General features: G+C 48.0%; 1 protein-coding gene across 1 annotated transcript in view; it reads right to left on the reverse strand.

Moving 5' to 3' along the window:
• The window catches only part of LOC102448833 (ovostatin-like), a 71,749-nt gene extending 54,729 nt beyond the window's left edge, over positions 1 to 17,020 (reverse strand). Inside the window, exons 1-7 of the mRNA XM_075902489.2 lie at positions 16,862 to 17,020; positions 13,516 to 13,699; positions 12,585 to 12,741; positions 9,592 to 9,644; positions 7,554 to 7,574; positions 2,128 to 2,296; positions 769 to 853 (exon numbers count right to left, since the gene is read on the reverse strand). Coding sequence (XP_075758604.2) covers positions 769 to 853; positions 2,128 to 2,296; positions 7,554 to 7,574; positions 9,592 to 9,644; positions 12,585 to 12,741; positions 13,516 to 13,699; positions 16,862 to 16,932 — 740 coding nt within the window. The 5' untranslated portion in view covers positions 16,933 to 17,020. The remainder of the gene's footprint in view (positions 1 to 768; positions 854 to 2,127; positions 2,297 to 7,553; positions 7,575 to 9,591; positions 9,645 to 12,584; positions 12,742 to 13,515; positions 13,700 to 16,861) is intronic.
• Between the last annotated feature and the right edge of the window lie 2,389 nt (positions 17,021 to 19,409).

The raw sequence follows: 19,409 nt of genomic DNA on the forward strand, positions 1-19,409 counted from the left end.
TATATATAGTAGCCCAATGTCTGTGACTCTGTAACGCTGAAATGCTGGCTGTTGACTCTGGGCGGCCCTGTTGACTGAATCACGTCCTTTGCCTCCCGCCATGGCGCTCGGCTGATTTCTGTGCCGCTCAGCCAGGCTGCTGCGGGGGAGCCCGAACGGCTGCTTCCTCCACTGGCTCCCCCGCGGCAGCTTGGCTGAGCGGCACAGAAGTCAGCCGAGTGCCACGGCGGGAGGCGAAGGAGGTGACAGGGAGGTGACGTGCGGTGTGACAGCGGATCCAGGCCCCGCCTCCTGGTCATGGACGTCACCGCCCCGCCTCCCTTCACCTCCCACAGTGGCACTCAGCTGACTTCTGCGCCGCTCAGCCAGGCCACCGCGCGGGAGCACATGGCACAAGTGACCATTTGGGCTCTGCACACCCCGCGCAGCACGGGGAGCGAGGAACCCAAATGGCTGTTTGGGCTCCGCATTCCCCCAAGTGAGAGGCAGGAGGGAGAGGAGAAAAGAAAGAGAGAAATGGAGAGAGAGGGAGGAGAGCTGAGGGGGGGGGGAGGCAGGAGGAGGAGGAGAGAGAGAGAGAGACGTGGAGGAGAGACCCGAAAATCCCGTCTTATGATGGGCTATTGGCTAGTTATTAATATCATGCTTCAGTGAGTGAAAGTGAGATGCAGGGTAAATGTCTTTCAATGAATCATGACTAGAGTCAGGATAGAATTCCCAGACTATACTACATATCTCAATTTACACTCTTTCCTGCCAGCTACTTACACAGCACAAACATTCACTTTGAGTTCTTGATCCAAGAAAGAGACGCTCTTTGGTACTTTTAGCTTCACTTCAAACTTTGGCAACACTGAAAATGAAAGGTAAATGTAATTGCTAAGTGACATCTTAGGGCTGTGGGTGGGGGAAGGGGAGAAGAAATAGGGAAACCTAACTACACCAATATTTGAGGGGCATTAGCACCAAAGTAGAGGAATTGTTTGAAGGAATACAGGCAGGCAAAATGGGGTTGATGCTTTTAGATTTAATAGTAGGAGAAATTCTTCTTTACAAGGAGCTGTATTATCACTTTTATTATAATACTAATTTAGCATATTTATCTGTAGATCTCAAAGCATTTAACAGATGATAAGTGTCACTCACTAACCTCATTTGACAGGTGGGGAAACTGAGGAACAGCACGATTTTTTTTTTTAATGACTGCCCAAAGTCACCTACCAAGACAGTGGCAGACCTGGGAATAAAACCAAGATGTTTTCAGGGTAGTGCTAATCCACTAGCCCATGCTGCTCCATTTGGAAACTGAAGAGCATAGTGTCCCAAGAGAACTGGACACCCCAGTAGGGATAGGAAAGGAGCTTTCCCTTCTACCATAGGAAGCTTGGGATTATTAAAGCTCTGCCCAAAAAGCTCACAGCAGACATCCTGCCAGGGAAAGTACTAGTGACAAGATGAGGGATGGCAAATTCGTAAGAAAACAAATCAAAGGAGTTGTTCCACATGCAAAATTACAGACACCGAGAGATCACTGAGCACTGATGGCTTTTATTGTTCTATCTGTATACAGGATCCTTCCACACTGCTTACTCATTGCCGCCAGCTATCAGTCTATTAAATAATAATTCTAACGTAATATAACCAATGAAATAGCTTTAGACTTCTAGACTACATTATATGCCTTGCATGCAACACCTACCTCACACAGTCATATGAGGTTAAACTTAATTTTATTTCCTACTGTATAACTGGAGAAACTGAGGCAAAAAGAGGTGACATGACTTGACCAAAGTTACACAGCAACTTAGTGACAAAGCCAGAAGAAAACCCCCAAACTTCCAATTCCTGGTCTTCTGCCCTGATCACTAGGCCATATACCTCAGTATCTAGCAGGCTGGCCACCACTAATCCATCTCCTCCATTGCCTCAGTCTCTCCTCCCTGCCTCCATTCCTTGCCTTAGCTTTCTTAACCAGTGAGTTCAATAAGAAAAAAGGTATCCTACAGTGCTTAAGGTCTGCTCTGCCTCATGCCTGTCTTTGACAAACAGCTCATCACAGACTCTGGCTCTTGGCTATGAATCTTGGCCATATAAAAGGTGCAGATGAGAGCCACTGCAGGTGCTTACCATATTCTTCCACAGAGAACCAATGATACGTTTTGTCACCTGAATTCCTCTCAGCGATGATTTGATAACTCCCCAGCATTGGCTCTTGGATTAATGAGAATGAGAGACTGACAATGCCATGCTTAGATTTTTTATTCAGCCACTGAAAAATCCGGTTGCTCTGGGGATCCTAGTGAGTATGGAGAGAGAAATATGAATGTTTTTTTTGCCTCTCTCTTCACAGACAAGCTCAGCTCCCAGACTGCTGCACTAGGCAACACAGTATGAGAAGGAGGTTGGCATCTTCGGTGGACAAAGAACAGGTTAAAAATTGTTTAGAAAAGCTAGACATACACAGATCCGTGGGACCGGATTTCATGCATTCAAAGGTATTGAGGGAGTTGGCAAATGTCACTGCAGAGCCATTGGCCATTATCTTTGAAAACTTGTGGAGATCAGGAGAGGTCCCAGATGGCTGGAAAAAGGCAAATGTAGTGGCCATCTTTAAAAAGGGGAAAAAGACAATCCAAGGAACCAGGGGCAGATATAGGGCAGGGTGAGAGGGGCAGCCGTCCCGGGCCCCGCACTTCAAGAAGCCCCGCGCATGCACAGGGCACCACCGCGCATGCGCCGTGTCAAAGGGGGGCCCTGCAAAATTGTGCTGCCCTGGGCCCCACAAAATCATCATCTGCCCCTGCAAGGAACTATAGACCAGTCAGCCTTACTTCAGTCCCCAGAAAAATTAGAGAGAGGATCCCCAAGGAATCCATTTTGAAGCAGTTAGAAGACAGGAAAGTGAACGGGAACAGTAAACATGGATTCACCAAGGACAAGTCATCTCTGACCAATCTGATTACCTTCTATGATGAGGTAAGTGATCTGTGGATCTGGGGAAAGGAGTGGAAGTGATATACCTTGACAGTAGCAAAGCTTTTGATGCGATCACCCACCATATTCTGGCCAGCAAGTTAAGGAAGCATGGATTGGATAAATGGACGGTAAGATGGACAAAAAGCTGGCTAGATTGTTGGGCCCAACAGGTAGTGATCAACAGCTCAATGTCTGGGTGGAAGTCAGCTTCAAGCCGAGTGCCCCAAGGATCAGTTCTAGGGCCAGTTTTTTTTCAACATCTTTATTAGTGACCTGGCTGAGGAGATGGATTGCACCCTCAGCAAGTTTACAGATGACACTAGGCTAGTGGGAGAGGTAGATATGCTGGAGGGCAGGGATAGGGTCCACTGTGACCTAGGTAGATTAGAGGATTGGGCCACAAGAAATCTGATGAGGTTCAACAAGGACAAGAATAGAATCCTGCACTTGCGACAGAAGAATCCCAAGCATTGTTACAGGCTGGGTATCAATTAGCAAATTAGCAGTTCTGCAGAAAAGGAGCTGGGTATTACAGTGGATGAGAAGCTGGATATGAATCAACAGTGTGCCCTTGTAGCCAAGAAGGCAAATGGCATATTAGGTTGCATTAGGAGGAGCATTGCCAGCAGATCTAGAGAAATGATTATTCCCCTTTATTTGGCTCTGGTGAGGCCACATCTGGAGTACTGTGTCCAGCTCTGGGCCCCCCACTACAGAAAGAATGTGTACACACTGGAGAGGGTCCAGCGGAGGGCAATCAAAATGATTAGGGGGCTGGAGCACATGACCTATGAGGAAAGGCTGAGGGATTTGAGCTTATTTAGTCTGCAGAAGAGAAGAGTGAGGAGGGATTTGATAGCAGCCTTTTACTACAGGAAAGAGGGGGAGTTCCAAAGAGGATGGACAGAAGCTGTTCTCAATGAAGACAGATGGCAGAACAAGGAGCGATGGTCTCAAGTTACAGTAGGAGAGGTCTAGGTTGGATATTAGGAAAAACTATTTTCCTAGGAGGGTGATGAAGCACTGGGATGGGTTCCCTAGGGCAGTGGTGGAATCTCCATCCCCAGAGGTTTTTAAGTCTCGGCTTGACAAAGGGACCCCCTAGTTTGACCTATGCAACACAGGCCATAGAAATGACCCCAAAATTATTTCCAAAGCAGATTTTTTAGAACAAATTACCATCCTGATTTTAAAATTGCCAGTGATGGAGAACCTATCATGATTCTTGCTAATTTGACCAAACATTGAATTATTCATGCACTTAAAAGACACACCTTATTTACAGTCTGATTTATCCAGCTTCAGCTTCTAGTCACTGGATCCTGTCATACCTCTGTCTGATAGACTGAAAAGCTCATTATAAAGTATTTTGTTCCCTATGGGTATGTCTATGCAGCAGCATTATTTCAGAATAAGGGATATTATTTCCAAATAACAAAATGCACATCGATACAGCAAGCTATTATTTTGAAATAATGTCGAGCTGGAGGACCTTTTACCCCAACTTATGGTAACCCTAATTTCATAAGAAGTAAGAGAAGTCAGAGTAAGAATGCTCTTCCTTCAACTTACTGCTGTGTAGACAGCACTGAAGTTGAATTAAGCTATTTTGACTTCAACTATGCAATTGACATAGCTGAAGTCACGTAGCTTAATTCGACTTTTATCCTGATGTGTAGGCATGCCCTATGTAGATACTTAGACTTTAATCTCTGAACCTTCTCTTTGTTAAAAGTTAAATAGTTGAGCTCCTTGAATCTAACACTAAAAGGCAGGATTTTTAATCCTCTAATCATGCCAGATGCCCCTTCTCTGCACTTCTTTCAGTTACTGATCTTCTTTTTGATTTGTGAGTACCAGAACTGGACACAGTATTCCAGCAGCAGTCATACCAGTGACAAATACAGAGAGAAAATAATCTCTCTGCTCTTGTTCAAGATTCCCTATTTATGCATAGTTACAATGTTGCACTGGAAACTCATTATTCATCATAGTCCCCACATTTTCATCAGAGTCACTGCTTCCCAGAATAGTTTCCCGTCCTATAAATAGGGCCCACATTCTTTGACCCTATTTACAGTTAGCTGTATTAAAACACACACTGTTTGCTTGTGCCCAGTTTATCAAGTGATCCAGATTTTTCTGATTCAGTGATCTGTCTTCTTCATTATTTACCACCCTCCCAAATTTTGGGTCATTTGCAAGTGTTATGAATGATGATTTAATGCTGCCGTCCATGTCTTTGGAATCATCCCTGCTAGATGTTGATTCCTTATTTACAATTAGATTTTGAGACCTATCAGTTGGCCAGTTTTTAATCCATTTAATGTGTGCCATGTTAATTTCATGGTTAATTTCATTTGCTCTAGTTTTATACAGGCAGTCCCTGGGTTACGTGCAAGATAGGGACTGTAGGTTTGTTCTTAAGTTGAATCTGTATGTAAGTCGGAACTGGCATCCAGATTCAGCCGCTGCTGAAAGTGACCAGCGGCTGACTACAGGAAGCCCGAGGCAGAGTTGCTCTGTCCCGGGCTTCCTGGAATCAGCTGCTGATCAGTTTCAACAGGCTGAATCTGGACGCCAGTTCTTACATACAGATTCAACTTAAGAACCCCAGGTGTCCCCAAGTCAGCTGCTGCTGAAACTGATCAGCGACTGATTCCAGGAAGCCTAGGGCAGAGCAACTCTGCCTTGGGCTTCCTGTAGTCAGCGCTGGTCAGCTTCAGCAGCGGCTGACTTGGGGACGCCTGGGGCAGAGCAGCTTGGGTGCTGCTGGGTTGCCCAAGCTGCTCTGCCCCAGGCGTCCTGATTCAGCCACTGCTGAAACTGACCAGCAGTGGCTGAATCAGGACTCCTGGGGCAGAGCAGCTGGGGTGCTGCCGGGTTGGTCCAGTAGCGCCCAGAGCGGCGCTACGGGACCAACCGGCAGCGCCCCAGCTGCTGTACCACAGGCGTCCGAAGCAAAGCCGCGAAGCACGGGGGCAGCGGGACAGCCCAGAAGCTCCAGCTGTTGGAGACCAACAGACCAGGGAAACAGGGAGCAAAGCAGAGCAAAGCCGCGGAGCATGCCGGCAGCGGGACAGCCGTGGCGCGTCTGGGCTGTCCGCTGCCCACGTGCTCCGCGGCTTTGCTCTGCTTTGCTTCCCGTGTCCCTGGTCTGTTGGTCTCCAGCAGACCAGGGAGATGGGGAGCAAAGCCACGGAACACACCGGCAGCGGGACAGCCGGCGCATCTGGGCTGTCCGCTGCCCACGTGCTCCGCGGCTTTGCTCCCCGTCTCCCTGGTCTGGGGAGACGTGGAGGAAAGCCGCGGAGCACACGGGCAGCGGACAGCCCAGACGCACCGCGGCTGTCCCGCTGCCGGCGTCCTCAGAGGCTTTGCTTCCCGTCTCCCTGGTCTGCTGGTCTGTCAGTCAAAAAGATGGGAGAACAGATGGGAGAACAGAGCCACTGGTGTTCAGTCCAACGTTACACATAGTCTGTGGCAGGAGGAGGGGGCAAAGAATCTAAATTTTCTGAGTCTCAGTCATCTCCTATAACCACAGCTCTTCCCCTAAACAGCGAGGAAGCTCATGCACCATCATATAAATGAAAAACCTTTCTTCTGTCTTTGATTCTAAACAGATGTTCTTGTATATAAGAAAATCAGAGAGGAACCTAGCTTATTCAGGTAGCATCATGCCATGATAGTACTAACGCAGCGATGAAGGTTTTTCTTCCCTTCCTGGAACCCTTTATTGACAATTTACTCCAATGCATAGTGCCTGTCACTCATTCTAAACATATTCTGCCCTTGTTCCAACTGCACTGGGATCATGAGAAGAATACATTCTTAGGGTGACAATTTGTCAAGTAAACATTCTGGCTGTGTCTACACTGGCACCCTTTTCTGTAAAAGGGATGCTAATGAGACACTTCGGAATTGCAAATTCCACGGGGGATTTAAATATCCCCCGCGGCATTTGCATGAACATAGCTGCCGCTTTTTTCTGGCTCGGGGTTTTGCCGGAGAAAAGTGCCAGTCTAGACAGGATCTTGCGGAAAATAAGCCCTTTTCCGGAAGATCCCTTATTCCTACTTTCATATTTAAATCCCCCGTGGAATTTGCAATTCCGAAGTGTCTCATTAGCATCCCTTTTATGGAAAAGGGTGCCAGTGTAGACACGGCCTCTGATTCTGGAAAATGAGGCTATGTCTAGACTATGGGGTTTTTCTGGGCTACCAGAGGTATCCAGAAAAACTCCGCTATGTCCAGGGAATGGGTGTCTCTTTCATTTTTTTTTTATTTTTATTTTTTTTTTTGGTGGAAGAGCTGACATGATCTTTCGGAAGCCCTTTCTTCCTCCTCCCATGAGGAAGAAGGGTTCTTCCGAAAGAGGAGATTTTTCCTAAATTTGGCCCAATGTAGACAGTCAAATTTCAGAAAAAACACTTCCAACCAAGCTATCAGAAAAAGGTATGCAAATCGTGGAATGCAATTTGTGTACCTTTCTCCAATAAAACCCTGTAGCGCAGACATAGCCTGAAAGAACTCTGTCTAGAAATAAGCCATACGGTACAGTATCATGCATATCTTACCTGAAGGATGATCAGGGGATACTGAAAAAGAGAAAGGGCAAAAAGCAGATCAGAGCTGAAGGAAATTAGTTACTGAATTACACTGAATTATACTGGGTGGTAAGGCAAGATGGTAGCTGCTCCTTTTCTGGGGACACAAGGTTTGGTTTAAGTCTTACGATAAGAACAGTCCTGATATCAACTGTCTGTGAAGATGACAATCAAAAAAATCTCTTGATGTGGAGACTGGGGAGATGACAGATTAGTTCCTAGGGCAGTGGTCACCAAACAGTCCTTCGGGATCTACCAGTAGATCTTGGAGCCTCTGCCAGGGGATCCTGACTGGTTTGGCCAAGAGGCTGTCAAGTACCAGCACTTCAGCTGCCCCTCCCCCTGCTGTTGTGAACCTCCTGCCCTTTGCCTTGGAGCTGCCTCCACCCACCCTCAGGAGCCTCCTGTTTGCTGTGCAGAGCAGGGGAGGGAAAGGAGGGTGCTGATGTCAAGGTGCCCCCTCTCCCACCCTGTATTCTATCTCCACAGAATGGAGGGGGGCACAACAGGGCTTGGGGTGGAGATAATTTGCTGGCTGCTTTTGGGAGTGGTGCAGGGCCAGGGCAGACGTGAGCTACCTTACCCCCCTGCACCACCACCCAGGAGCCACCTGAGGGAAGCAGTGTCCAGCTAAAGACTGCATCCTGAACCCTGGCCTAGTCATAAACTCCTTCCTGCAACCCAGTCATCTGCCTGAGCCCTTGCTAGACCCAACTCCCTCACAGAATCTTACCCTGAAGCCACACGCCAAATCACTTCACTCAAGACCAGAGCCTGTGCCCCAGCCCTCTGTCCCTGCCTGATGAAAGGGAGGGACGGAGGATGGAGTGAGCAGGGGCGGGGCCTCAGAGAAAGGGCACAAAGCAGGCGGGGCAAGAGAATTCGGGTTTGAGGTAGAGCCTCGATTGCACTTAAATTCAAAAAGTGATCTCGTGCTTAAAACAGTTGGAGACCACTGGTCTCGGGAAATCCCAGCCCCTTTCACCTATGTAAAGGTGGGGCAGTGACCAGTGATGTGAATTAGGGGTGTAAAAGTGTAATCGATTAACCGATAAGGAAAAGCTTATCAGTTAATGCTATAGACTACACACATTCCACCCCCTCACCACCACTTGCCAGTACATTTTTTAGCAGGCTGGCCAGCAGCCCAGCTCAGTCTTGGCTTGCGATGGATCTGGGACCTCCCCCACCCCCTCCTCCGTGGCTCTGCATTTAGTGTATTACAAGCCAGGCGGACAGGTAGCCCAGCTCAGTTCTGGCGCATGCTGGGTCCGGGAGCTAGGACCACCCCCTAGACTGGGGTTGCTGCCACCCTGCATTGGTGCCTTTTTATCCCAGACAGCAGCACAGGGCATCAGGCAGTCCACAAAGAGAGCTGGTTTTTAAACTGGCTCCCTCGTGGACCAGCTTCCACCTGGAACCCTGCGCTGCTGCCTCTGATAGTGGCAGGGGTCTTCTCGGGGCTGAGGCCACAGTGCACTGGCTGCCAGCCTTGCCCCTGGGGACTGTAGAATAATCGACTAACTGATAAGCATTTATGAGGTTATTGACTATTCAATTAACCGATATTTAACATCCCTAAAGTGAATCCAAGGAGCGTCTTCACTTTAGAGACATCCGGAGATCTCCTGAGCACAATTTCACTATATAAAGGACAGATAGTGATTGATTAAGGCCAGATCTACACTAGACTCAGAAGCTTGGCTTACGATACGCAACTCCAGCTATGTAGAATAAGTAGCTGGAGTGGACTTATCTTATGCCAAGCGTGGTGCCGTCCCCACAATTGGAGGTGAGGGGGAGCCAATTAACCTATTGGCTTCCCTTGCTCCTTGCAAGAGCAGGAGTACCAGCCGCTGGCAGGGGCACCCTCTAGCCTTAACTAGAATTGATAAATCCAACTCTGGAAGATTGATGGTAGCAGTGACAGTCTTCCATGGAGTGAAGACAAAAGCTAAGTGAATCTAGAACAGGGTCTTAAAAAATATTGATTCCCCATCACACTCACCGTCTCCTGAACAGGTTTGAAATCATTATCCAAACAGACAACTCGGAAATTCACTGAAAAGAAAAGAGATGGTAAGAGAAAAAAAAACAGAATAACTTTAGCAGCAGAATATCATTTTCTAATAGATGTTTTGAAACTAAGCTTCTTCGGATGCGTCACTGAAGGTAAATTTGAAGTGTTAACGAGAAGGTGAGTTATTCTAGAAGCAAAAAAGCATATGACTATCTTTCTAAAGGTACATCTAGACTGCAGAATTTTTCCGGGATACTGGAAAAGCTCTGCCGCATCCAAGGAACGTGACTGGTTTTCCGAAAAAAATTCAGAAAAGCAGACGCATGTTTTTGGCATCCCTATAAACCTCGTTCTATGAGGAAGAAGGGATGTTCCAAATGAGGCTTTTTTTCTGACATTTGGCCCAGTGTAGACGGTCCAAATGTTGGAAAAACCTCTTTCAGAAGAAAAGCAGAAAAAGATACAAAAATTGTGGTTCACAAATTGCGTATCTTTTCCCCACTTTTCTTTGGAGTCTAGACACAGCCTAACTGGTAAAAAACTACTATCAACTAAACTATTTCCCACATGAATCAGCTGTGGTCAAATATATCTAATAAGTACACAGACATGATCATATTAATTTCTGAGCTCCTGCTCCATTTTACCAGGGTGATATTCCCCACATATTGCTTGTGCTTCCTGAACTTAAATCTTCAAGCAGTGGAAAGATAAATCTACAAATAACATAATCCTAAATTTGAAAGTTTGGAAGAAGAGAGAATAATAGACTTTCTTCCATCCTAAGGCTATGTCTAGACTACAAAGATAAATCAGAAAAAGAAATGCAATTTGTGGTATGCAAATTGCATATCTTTTTCTGATTTACTTCTAAAAGAGGCTTTTCTGACATTTGGCCCATCTACACAGGGTCAAATATCAGAAAAAATAGCCTCTTTTGGAACATCCCTTCTTCCTTGTAAAATGAGGTTTATAGGGATGCTGACAAAACACGACTGCTTTTCTGACATTTTTTTTAAGTGGATGCATTCTTTGGACGTGGCAGAGCTTTTCCGGGATACCAGAGGTATCCAGGAAAAACTCTACAGTTTAGACATACCCTAAACCAATTGGCAGACTATACAAACTGTTTATCATGCATTATTTTATTTGTTCTGTATTTTATTGTCATATGTAGCAACAATGATGACCACTTCATTTACACAAAAGCAAATATTAACTACACTTTAGTGTGATGGGGTGCACTGTCCACACAGTCTCAATCAGTCAATTTTGCTGTGAAGGACAGAGAATCAGGCTGTGTGGAGGGAACTAATTAAGAGGAAGCTCACAGGTGAGGAAACAGACAGGGCTTCTGTGAAGCCTGGGAGTTGATGGCAGAAGAGGCCTGCCAGGAAGCAGGCTGCACTCATCCCCTGTGAGAAAGGAGGTAAGGAAGGTGTGTCTGAAGGCTACAGAGGGAGGTAGCCTAAAGTTAGCCCTTGAGAGGCAGGAGTTGGGAGGATGGCAAACCCAAAGGAGGTAGAAGCCAGACAAGAACAAAAGGCTCAAGGAAAGAGTCAGCGAGGTCCAATGGAGCTGGGGAGGGGAAGGAACAGACCTGAACTGCTGATTAAAAGATCCCTGATGTAGAACCCATAGCAGAGGGCAGGCTCAAGGGAAAGGGCACTGGCGGGACAGAAAATATGGAAACTGCCTGAGCCTGCGGATAAAGAGATGTTGGTACTATGGACAGGGAGGGCCAGGTCCCAAGGAGACAGCAGCTCTTCTTGAAGTGGGAGTGAGAGAGAGACTGCAGATGGAGAGAAAGGGGAAGGAGTTTTGCAGTTGCAGGAAGGGGTGTCATCTGTGCAGAGCTAATCCCCAGAATAGTCAGGAGGAGGCACCATCCTCCAGTGACAAGAGCATTTCAAATATGGCAGAATATTTTTATTAGGAACATTAAGAATAAATGCTGCTTGTGTTAAGACACACCACGGATTCCTGCCCCAAAGTTATTGTCAGAAAATATGAAGCATCTGAAAATATCTCATTACAATGAAAACTGCTCAGGAAGAAACCTACAAGGACCAGCAGGTCCGTTTTCTATCTATCTTAGGAAAGTACATGGCCCCAGCCACTATAGTATTAGAGCATCTTACAATCATTAATGTATTGATCCTCACAACACCCCTGGGAGATAGAATAGTGCTGTCATCCATACACAGATGGGAACTGAGGCCCGGACAGGCTGAGTGATTTGCCCAAGGTCAACTAAGGGGTCTGTTGCAGAGCAAGGAGTTGAACCAGCATCTCCCAAATCCAGGACTAACACTCTAACTACTAGACAATCCTTTCTCTCTAGCAGCAGCAAAGTTTTGGAATACTCTAATAATATAGAAATAGAAGAACCCATCTCTCACTGCTTGCTGTCTTTAGGCCATGCTCCAAAACATACCTCTTCACCAGAGCATTTCCCAAAGGAAAAGAGTAGAAGAAAACCCAACTGGGAGATCAGTGGTGGAAACCACAGAGTAAGAGAGAGAATTGATTCTCTCTTCTGGACACATCTCACTGTCCTTATTCTATATTTATTTTGTGTCCTGTAAATCTTGTACAGTGCCTAGATAGTACTGTGCTAACTAGTGTAGAAATGATAACTGGATCAGAATCTCAGGCTCAGAGAAGCATAAACAACAAAAGGGCTTGATACTCCTTAAGGGACGGATTTCTGTAGATCCACAAAGTCACATCTCTCAGAGGAAACTAATTTAATCGGGAACATATAAATATAAAGCTTTTTATGCATTAAAAGTCTATGCATGAGTTACTTTCTCCACTTTTGATGGTCCCTATCTGGGGCTACACTCTGAGACCCTCAGGAACTGATTATGGATATCCTGTTCTAGTTCTTCTTCTTAGCACAGAGACTCCACCCTACGTCCCCTGCCACCTGTCAGCCACACTCCCAGGTCAGTAAGTAACTCATACTCCCCACTTACCCGTTTGTGACGGCTTGTAGATAGGTTTGTCTGTCTGGATGAAGACCTCATTGTGTAGGTTCTGAATCGCCACGGATCTTCTCTCTGACAGATGGACTGTGTTGCCTTTGGCAGAGAAATTGATGAAAGCCAAAGGTTCAGAGGTAGCGAGAGAAACCTGGGAAGAAGCAAACCCCCCAAAGACAGAAAGTCTTTTAGTGTGTCCATGTGATGGGTTCCCAAGTGAGGGTCATGGTGAGTTTGGGGGGGCAGGGTATCATGAGAGACTGTTTTACTGTCAGACAATCTCTAAGAGTATGTCTACACTGCTGTTGAGGTGTAATTTCCAGCTCCAGCAAACGGACACACACTAGGGCTGCTGTAATAAAAATAGTGTAACTGTAGCAGTACAAGCAGTGGGCGGGACTAGCTGCCCCAAACCTGGAATCTCAACTGGCATTGTACTCAGTCCAAACGTTTCTCATACCACTGCTGCCTCACTGCTAGTTTTAGTGTGCTAACTCCATCAAAGCTGTGTGTGTGTGTGTGTGTGTGTGTGTGTGTGTGTGTGTGCGTGAGTGTTTATCAGAGCTGCTAATTACACCTCTTGCTCCATGTCCCCTTGCAGTTTAGCTTCAGTCATGGCAGAAGGGACTGGACACCCAAGTAGTTCCTGAAAGTTCAGACCAGATTGTGCTCTGGGCTGCTATACCCTTCTGCCCCTTGTGCTGTTGCAGCTACACTGCCATTTTTAGTGTATTCGCCCACTCAGGACTAGTGTGGATATGTCTCCTCAAGGGGGAATTTACAACCCCAGCTTCCTTTTCATTCCCCACCCTCATTCTGCTTGAGCCTTTCTCTCCTTCAGCTTCAAGAGTGGGATCAGTTTGGACCATAGGAAGGATGCATCCAACTTTGTTTCTCTTTGATTGAACTAAAATATGAACGTTACCTGGAATTTGCTGCACTGGAAGTAATTCTTCTCTTTCACGTGTGTCTTCAGCAGCGTGGTGTTGATGCCTTGATACTGCAAGGCAACTTTCAGGGACACTGGCTCACTGAGGTTGTAGAGCTGCACACACAGGCTCTGCGGAGACGGGCTCTGCAGCACTGAAGGCACCATGAGGACATACTGACTACAGACAAACAAAGCCAGCCAGGTCAGTCAGCAGAAAGGAGACAATCCACAGCAACATTCATTTGGAGGAAAACTCGTGGCTATTGAGAATTCTGATCCAAAGCTTTTGAAAACAGCGGGAAGACTCCCCATGTAATGAGGTTTGGATCAGGCCCTAAGTGAGCACAAGGTATTTTCCCTCAAGCTATTCCACTATTAGATTGTTCCTGCCCTCCCCCCATCCAGCTTCTAACTTGAAGTGCAGAGATTAGCTGGGGGGGTGGGTATTAAGCATACTTATCTGGCCCTCTCTCCAGTGTGTATGTGCACCTTATGTTCTCTAAGGCTACATCTACACTGCAGCGCTATTTCAGGATACAAGAGGTATCCCGAAATAGCTATTCCCCGTCTTATTTCAAAATATAACGGGCTCGCTATTCTGACGTCCCTGTAAATCTCATTCCACAGGGATTAAGGGATGTTTCAGAATAGCAATTTAATTTGAAATAAGAGTTGTTTAGACAGCATCACATTTCGAAATGAGCTATTTTGAAATAACACTGAAATAAGACATGCAATTTGCATAGCTCAAGCTGCTATTTCAACCTATGGTGCAATGCACTCTGCTGGGTTTATATCTTCACACGCTGTGAGGGAAGGAATAGCTGTTACCACGGAGAAGCTAATGGCCTTAAAGTCACTCGGTTTGTGGCAGAGCAGGGAAATGAACCCATATCCTTATCTAGTGCCTTAGCATCAGTGCCTCCTATGATAGAGAGCTGTTTCTGTGGCTTAGTAAGATATGAGTTTATTCCCTAAGATTATCAGCAAAAGTACCAGTTAGTGCTAACTGTGGAGGTAGCTCTGGACATATTTCTATTGAGAAAGGAACTGCCATGTTTCAATGTATTGGCCATAATATGCAGGAAATGCACTTCAGTTTTGGCATGCAACGCTTGGCTATTCCAGGAGGAAAGAGCACCCAGCTCAGCCTGCATTTTGTCACACTCTGTCCTTTCCCCACCCCTCTCACTTTGTTGCTTCCTTTATCTCCTTCTGCCACTGTGCCTTAAAAAAAAAAAGTCTCTCAGCTCTCTAGTGGTTGGCACAGCTTCCCTCTCCCTGTGACCTCACTCTAGCCCAGGGGTTCCCAAACTTTTTGACACGGGGACCAGTAAATCCATCCACGACCTTTTGGAGGACTGGTAACATTCATTTGCATATTTGCATATTCATTAATCAAATTATGAATATTCAAGTAAGTTGTTTCTGGTCCTCCTAAAGCCCCCAGTGCCAGCTTTAGCAAATTCTTGCCAGCAAGTTAAGGAATATGGATTGGATGAATGGAGTGTAAGACAGACAAAAAGCTGGTGAGACCAGGGTTTCCCAAACTTTTTACTTTAGTTGGAACCCTTTTTTTTCCATACTGTTTTTTGCAGCCCAAAAAAATAAACATATAAAAAACAAACTGAGAAAATACTAGACATATAACATGTCTGGTATTTTCTCAGTAGGTAAGTTGTATTATTACTAGATGTATCAGTTTGTAGTTTCGAACTGCCTGGCTAGTAAATGTGCTCGGGCTGCATGAGTGTGTCTTCCAGCCAGATAGTTCGCAACTACTCAAGCGGGTGTGTTGGGGGGGAAGGGGCACAATAGAATCCCCGAGCCGGACTCACTTGTGCTTTCCGGGGGAGGAGGGCAGCGACCTGAGATCCGCATATGGTCGGGCCAGTCCCACTCCCCTCTGGCCGATTTGCTCCCCCCGCTGTGCCTCCAGCCAGCCCCACTTCCCCTCCCGGACAGCCAGTTCTCCCCCGCTTCTCCTCCCAATCTTCCTTGGCCAGTCCTGCTGCCCATGTCCAGCCCTGCTTCCAGCGGCCGCTTCTCCCCCCCGCCTCGCCATCTTCCCCAGCCAGCTCCCTACCCCCAACCTCGCGCCCCCCGGCAGCCCTGCTTCCGCCAGCCCCCCAATCTCTCACAGACAGTCCTGATGCCCCAGACAAGCCCTGCTTCCAGCGGCCACTTCTCCCCTGCACCTCCTCCCAATCTCCCCCGGCCAGCCCCCTGCCCAGCTCTGCTTCCGCCCGCTGCCCCTCCCCCAATCTCCCTGGCCCACCCCGATTCCCCCGTCCAGTGCTGCCTCTGATGGCCGGCTCTCCCCTCCTCCTTCCTCTCCTCCCCCTTAGCTACACCTCTGACGGGAGCCAGAAGATCCAGCTGCAGACTCCGCCCAGGCTGGCCAAGGGCTTGGGGGACCCGGCGCCACACAGGCACTCTGGGAGCCTGGAACACCCCGGCAACCATGCTGTGGCCCGGTACTTTTTTCCTGTGGCCCAGTATCGGGCTGCAGTCCATAGTTTGGGAAATGCTGCTCCAGCCCTTCAAGGCCCTGCTGTGTCTGGTTAGGCTGCTAGCCTTCTTTCTGCTCTCCTGGTTCTTTTGTTAAAATAAAAGACAAAACTGAGAAACTGGACATGCAACCTAAACTGAATCACTTCACATTTTTTTGTAATCCTGGCCCTGCCCTTCCCTCCCACGTCTTTCCTTGTTTTCATCTTTACCTGGGCTTGCCTGGTGTAGACTGTGCAATCCTCAGAGAACAGACCAGGAGTAACATTTTCAAAGATGCCTAAGTGACATAGTCCCATGAACTTTCATAGGGTGCTGTGCTCCTAAGTACCCAGGACCCCTGGGTCCTAAGTCACTGAGGTGATTTTGAAATTTTATCCCAAGTCTTCAATTTCTGTAAAACCCTGAGCACTGTTATAAAGCTAAATAATCAAAAATTATACCACCAGCCTCCAGCACAGCTCTGAGATGCCTCTACATGGCCTCCTACTAGCCTAGTCCCACCACTGCTCCAGCTGTGCCAGTGCACACTCTCCCGCCCACCAGTACAGTTTGCTTATGTAGTCCTAGGTCTCTGCTGCTGCCCCCGTTATTACAGTCTGGGATTCCTGCTAAACAAATCAGATTTCATACTAATTTTGTGAAAACAAGATTCATTCCACACTGAAACATCGTCCACATTCAGTCACCTCTTCAACTGCCGTTTGAACCTAAATCTCCAGAGACAAATGTCCTGGCAAATCATACCACAAAGCCCCCAGAACAACAGAAATAATAGAACAGTAATGAGATATTAGATAATAAAAGCAAATAATATGTGATTGCTTACGGCCCATGAGACTCTGCAGCAATCAAGTGAAAGACAAGGCAACTCAGAAAAACCTTTGACCACATCATCATCCACAGAGATGAAGAGAGAAAGTTTAAGGTGGAGCCTCTCCCAGGGAGAGTGCATAGGATCTGGCTTTTAAATGCTCACGACTGTCTCCTCCTCCTCACTCATATTCCAATGAAAAGACAAAGAAATAAAATTCACATAGATTAATTTCCCTCTAGCTTGTTTTCTTCACACCCTTTCAGGTGTTGCTTCATAACTGTAGTTTAGGGAAGTTCCAGTGTTGCCAGTGAATTCATTTTTACCAGCCAAACCACTTCCTGATCCTGATGGTTCACTTATGCTTGCCTCTCTGATTTTCTCTGTGATAGAACTTGTCATCAGCTGAAAAGATGCTGCAGCTCGTTAACACTTATCATTGCTCAAGTCCTTGTGTGCTCATCAGGTACAATCCAAAGAAAATCACAGAACAGATTTGCTAGTAAAATAAAATGTTGATTTTACATATATTATGTATAATTTATATTAGAATATTTTGGCATTTTGAAGCAATATGACTTGATGTTTTCAAACAAAGGTATTTCAATATTTCCAAACAGAAAATTTTGGAAATGAAAAGATCAGAATGAATGGAATGAAAAGATCAGAGTTAGTTATTTCTTGAAGAAGGGACATTCTGAAAATTTTCCCATCCCTTGCTGTAAGGACTTGTGTGTGAATTGCTTACACTGAGCGGTTCTCCCTCTTCTCCTCCACAGCCGGACCTGCTGTTGCTGACCGCCGAGCGACACCTGTACCACCACCCACCTGGTCTCACAGTACCCGCAGGCATTGGAGGGCCTATAATGACCTCTTGCGGAGGCATGTGGAGGTGATGGAGAACATTGAGGGAACCATGGCCAAAATGCAGGAGACCATGGCCGAAAGAGCCAGGGAGGAGGCTCGCTGGCATAATTGCCTGCTTGAGGACTTCCTCCCACATTGGAGCGCAATGTGTGCCACCGTCCGGGAGGCCCTGGGTGTGCCAGGTCCTCTCCCCCTGGGGACTCCTTCTGCCCATCCAGCTCCAGCCCCCTCTGATGCCCCTTCCTCTCCCTCAGCCCCTGCCACCCCTCCAGCCCTGCACCCCCATTCCCCGCTAGAGCAGAGTCATCTGCAGCCACTACTCGAGCCCGAGGATGGCAGGGTCCACGGACAAGAGGTGGCAAAGCCTTGCGGCCCAGGCGATACCGCCATTACCCTTCAGTTGTCTGCCCTCCCTCCCTCCCTCCCTCCCTCCAGGTTGAAATCCCCCCTCCTACCACAGTTATAACACATGTTAATAGTTCCAAAAAAGTTTATTTTTTTAACAGTTGTTGAACAATACTATGGGTATGTCTACACTACAGCGCTAATTCGAACTAACTTAGTTCGAATTAGTTAATTCGAACTAAGCTAATTCGAACTAACGCGTCTAGAACTAAAAACTAGTTCGAATTAGCGTTTTGCTAATTCAAACTAGCGCGTCCACACTGATTGGATGCAGGGGGGCATTTAAGGGCAGCTGAAACCGGTTCTGGCAGGGCATCAGGTCAGTAGTTGCTTTGTGTGGCTGCTGTCTGAGGCTATCTGAGGCTCGAGCTTAAAGGGACCCCCCTGGACAGCCGGTTCTCAGCTTTTCCTGCTTGCTTGCCAACCTCGCCGAGGGACAGCAAAGTGTTGGTCTCTGTGCCCGTCTGTGTCGGTACTTCCCTTCGGGGATGCCGCCGCAGGTGACAACATGGAGCCACAGCTCACCCTGCACCTTCTGGTGCATTTTCTGGACTTGCTGCTGCAAGCCTGCCACCAATGGCTCGAGGCTGCCTGGCACCTCCTGGTGCATGTCAGCCCCCTGCCTCTCCGCCTGGCTGCCCTGGGAGCCGTGGAGGAGCCGCGGCGGTGCCCCGGCTGTGACGGAGCGTCCCCCGCCCGTCCCTGGGGCACCGCCGAGCAGGCATTCCTGGGGTTAAGGGGGGGGCCCTGCCGGGGTTGCGCGGCGTGCACGCGGGCCGCGCCGGGGCAGGGAAAGCCGGCCGCCCCCCCCCGAAGCGGTAGCGCCGTGGCGGCCGACGCGGCGGTAGCGGGGGCGGCATTTCCCCGCCTGGAGTGACAGGGGAGCCGGCCAATGGGGAGACAGGATGGGCGATAGGGGAGGCGCCCGCCTGGTGACGTGAGCAAAGGCGGACGCCCGGCGGGGGATTTAAGATGGACCCCCGTCCGCTCAAGAGGGAGAGAGAGGAGTCGGGCGGCAGCCGTGAGGGGGCTTGTCGCCAAAGAGGCGGAGGGCGGAGCAAAACCACCCCCCTGTGAGTCCGGCCACGACAATCCTCGGGGCTGGGGGGCCAGCCCAGAGTAAGTGGAGGACATAGGGACGCTCAACCGCCAGCCTGACGGACGAGCCCAAGGTGACCGCCACGAGGCGAGGGAGGAAGGGCTCCTGAGGAGGGAAAGGAAGCAGCCCAGGGCAGAGCTCATTGGAGCTGGCGGGCTGACGCGTTTCGGCATGGAGCCCCGTCAGCCGGAC

The sequence above is a fragment of the Pelodiscus sinensis genome, chromosome 1 (genome assembly GCF_052426305.1).
Source record: "Pelodiscus sinensis isolate ZL-2025 chromosome 1, ASM5242630v1, whole genome shotgun sequence".
Classification (NCBI taxonomy): Eukaryota; Metazoa; Chordata; order Testudines; family Trionychidae; genus Pelodiscus; species Pelodiscus sinensis.